The following is a 3,218-nucleotide window of genomic DNA, read 5'->3' as shown; positions in this document are numbered from 1 at the left end:
CTCTTCATTTATCTCTTGTATGTCAAAGATCATTAATGAAAGCAGTCTTCCAACCTTGGGGTAGAGGTTTGCTTACTTATTACCTCCTTTCTTATCTCATTTTTATGGAACTCGGATTGAAGATGGTGCTGGTATGAAAAATAACATAGAGAGGTTGACAAATTAACATATATTTAGTCATCCTAAATATGAAAATATTTTAAGTCATTACTAACTATGTATTTAGTCATCCTAAATATGAAAATAATTTAACTCATTACTAACCAATCTACCATATCCTTTTGTCACTTATAATCATATATGCCTTTTCATTGATAATGACTTTAGTTGATTAAGCCAACAAAATTAAAATTTAGCGTCACAAGTAATTCAACTTAACATGATAACTCTTTTGTAATAACATAACATGGTTCATAGAAGCAAAAAAAATAAAATAATAATAATAATAATAATAATAAAATACAAAAGTAAGAGAATTTTATATTTCCAATACTAAAAACGTACGTGTTTATTTTGTAATCAAAATGAGTTGGCTAAAAAGACATCTCATTTTACCATACAGACATCTTAATTAATTTTTAAAATATTTTATTGGTTGAAATTTTATTGTTTTTTATTTTTCTAAAAAAAAATGATTATAGATAGTTGATAATAAAAATGATAATATGGTGCTGTATTATTAGCAACATCCAATCATAATCGTACAGATAATTGGTATAAGGACTATAAACCTTGGAAGCTTCCTCGTAGCTTCACACATGCAAGGGTACCATCATTTATGGGTATTGGATGGGACATGTATAAGAGATAAGTCTTTAATTTTGGTAATCGAACCAAATTTATACATATCAATTGGACATGTTTTTAGCAATCCAAGTTGTCTTTTGGGTAATCATTATTTCAAAGTATGTTGTAATTAGCATGCCCTAATTAGTCAGATTTTCCACTCATCGTGTTTGTTTTTTTATAACTTGAACTAGATAATTGGAATGTTATAACTTATATCATAGTGAAACATGCTCCTTTGCATTTTAACTTGAGTGCATGTACAAACGAATTAGCGTTCATAATTGAGTTTTACACATGACTTGAGTAACTTTTTTTTTTCTATTTCGAACGACATACATGATCTATTATGTCAAAGATTCATGAAAAGACAAACTAGTTAAAGTAAAATGGACAATTTCTAATAACCATAATAACTACCATTCTATTAAAAATATCCTATAAATAGGATATCAAAAATAATCATAAAATTAAAATGAAACCCATTAAAATTATAATATTAAATAGAGAATCTAAAAATTCTCTAAATTTAAATAATTAAATTTTTTTTTTTAAGAAATTGCCACCCAATAGCGGGTGCCCCAATTTGCGAACACTTTGTTCCCATTTCCACCCTCCTTGCACCTTGTTAGCCTTCGCAACTCCCCGTTTCCGGCAACTTTCAACCGGTTTCCGTCAATGTCCCACCGCCTACTACCACCAGCACCACCCTCCTCTTCCTCTTCTTCCGCTTCAGCCACCACCACCACCTCCTCCTCCTCGTCGTCATCATCATCATCATCCTCATCATCTGATTCCATTTCACCACCTTCTTCGTATTGTTCCATTTCAACCCTTTCACTTTCATAATTTACAGAAGAGTCCTTGAACAAAGAAAGTTTAAGTCTCCCATTTGTACGTTCAGTTTGAAAATTTGTACCACAGTTAGAAAAGCTTACAGCTTTTATAACCAACCGACCACCTTCTCGGTGATGTCTCACCTTAACCGTTCCGTCGGAGCCGCTGATGGAGGTCAAGGGCGGAGGAAAGTCACTCCGGCGTATTTTGCGGTCAAAATTCTGGTGCTTTGACCTCTGAATCCCCCTCATCCTCTCTCTTTCCTCCATTGAAAGTGCACAGAATTCGTCACCACTTTCACTAACGTCACTCCCCGTTTCACTTCCCAAACTCTCCGTACACATTTCCAAGCTCTTTGTACTCAATGCAGAAGCCGAGCGTTTCACCATTGGATGTACATACACCTCATCCGATTCATCAAAATTCTTGGAAGCCATTGATGGGTTTTCAAGAGCTTTAAGAAAACTCCACCCACTGTTTCTCTCTCCGCCGTTTTGGGGTTCTTGAATCTTTGGTGGTGGTGGTGGTGGTGGTGGAGATAGGGTTTGCCGGAGAACAAATGATTCGATTACTTGAGGTTCAAGGCACGATTGTAGACCTTGATACACAATTGATGCCATTATAGCTAAAATCAGAGAAAATTCAAGAATTTATTATGCAATAAATTCGAAAAAAATGGGGTAAAAATTAGATAAGATAGTGTGGGAAGTGTGGTTATGGCATGAAAAGAGAGGTGAAAGGGTGAAGGGTGTATTTATAGGTGCAAAAGGCCGAGTGGGGGTGGGTTCTTCGAGAGAAAGGCGACTTTTTAATACAATTGGAATTTGTTCAACTTTTTTACTTGGCCACACATATTATTATCAACAAAAAGGTATAAACCTTATTCCAATTTTTTTTTTTTTTTTTGATCTTTTAAAAGATTTTTAATTAGTTTTTATAAGTAAATGTATCGGATGAATTACCAAAACAGATTTGATGTATCAATACGAGTATTTATTTTACCATCAGTGTATGTGTGGTGTAATCGCACGGAAGAATTTAATAAACCAAATATTCATATGTGCAAAGTGAGAAGTCTAAGTTTCATTTGTTTGCATGTGGTGTTAGTTATTTAGTTCGAGAAGACATATGTATAAATTAAGATTGATAGGCTGAAGAGAAGAGAGAGAGAGAGAGAATCAATGGAAATGTGTTTATGATATTTAAACTCCAAAAGCCAACATTTAAGTATAATTGTATATATTTTGTTATTATTAGTTTTTTGATAGAACAACAAACACAACACACTCCCTAATCTCTGTGTTATTTCTTTCGTTTTCAACAAGACTTAAATCCCCAACCTGCATATTTCCACAAACACTTGATACCGTTGGGCTACAAACTCTTTGATAATCTTGGAAAATATTTTATCATTATTAATTTTGTGTAATTTAACCAAAAAAATCATAATTAATGAGAAAAAACATGTCAATAATTTGCCCATACCAACTTGCTAATAGTTAGACCTTGCAATATGTGTTCTCGTGTCATATATATATACGAGTTAAACACAAATTTATACGACACGAATTGTAAAATATGTCTTATATCATATG

General features: G+C 33.0%; 1 protein-coding gene across 1 annotated transcript; it reads right to left on the bottom strand.

Annotated features, from left to right (window-relative positions):
• Positions 1-1,165: 1,165 nt before the first annotated feature.
• Positions 1,166-2,373, bottom strand: LOC111917625 (protein FANTASTIC FOUR 1). Its single transcript, XM_023913291.3, has one exon. It carries the CDS (start codon positions 2,241-2,243, stop codon positions 1,338-1,340), a length of 906 nt encoding a protein of 301 aa, XP_023769059.1. The 5' UTR covers positions 2,244-2,373; the 3' UTR covers positions 1,166-1,337.
• Positions 2,374-3,218: the final 845 nt, after the last annotated feature.

Source organism: Lactuca sativa, chromosome 5, assembly GCF_002870075.4.
Source record: "Lactuca sativa cultivar Salinas chromosome 5, Lsat_Salinas_v11, whole genome shotgun sequence".
NCBI classification, from domain to species: Eukaryota; Viridiplantae; Streptophyta; class Magnoliopsida; order Asterales; family Asteraceae; genus Lactuca; species Lactuca sativa.
Note: the sequence above shows the minus strand (reverse complement) of the source record. Positions and strands in the feature narration are given on the sequence as shown.

Bases quoted from the DNA above. Each gene is read 5' to 3' on its own strand.
- LOC111917625 (XM_023913291.3), bottom strand. From the start codon at position 2,243: ATGGCATCAATTGTGTATCAAGGTCTACAATCGTGCCTTGAACCTCAA.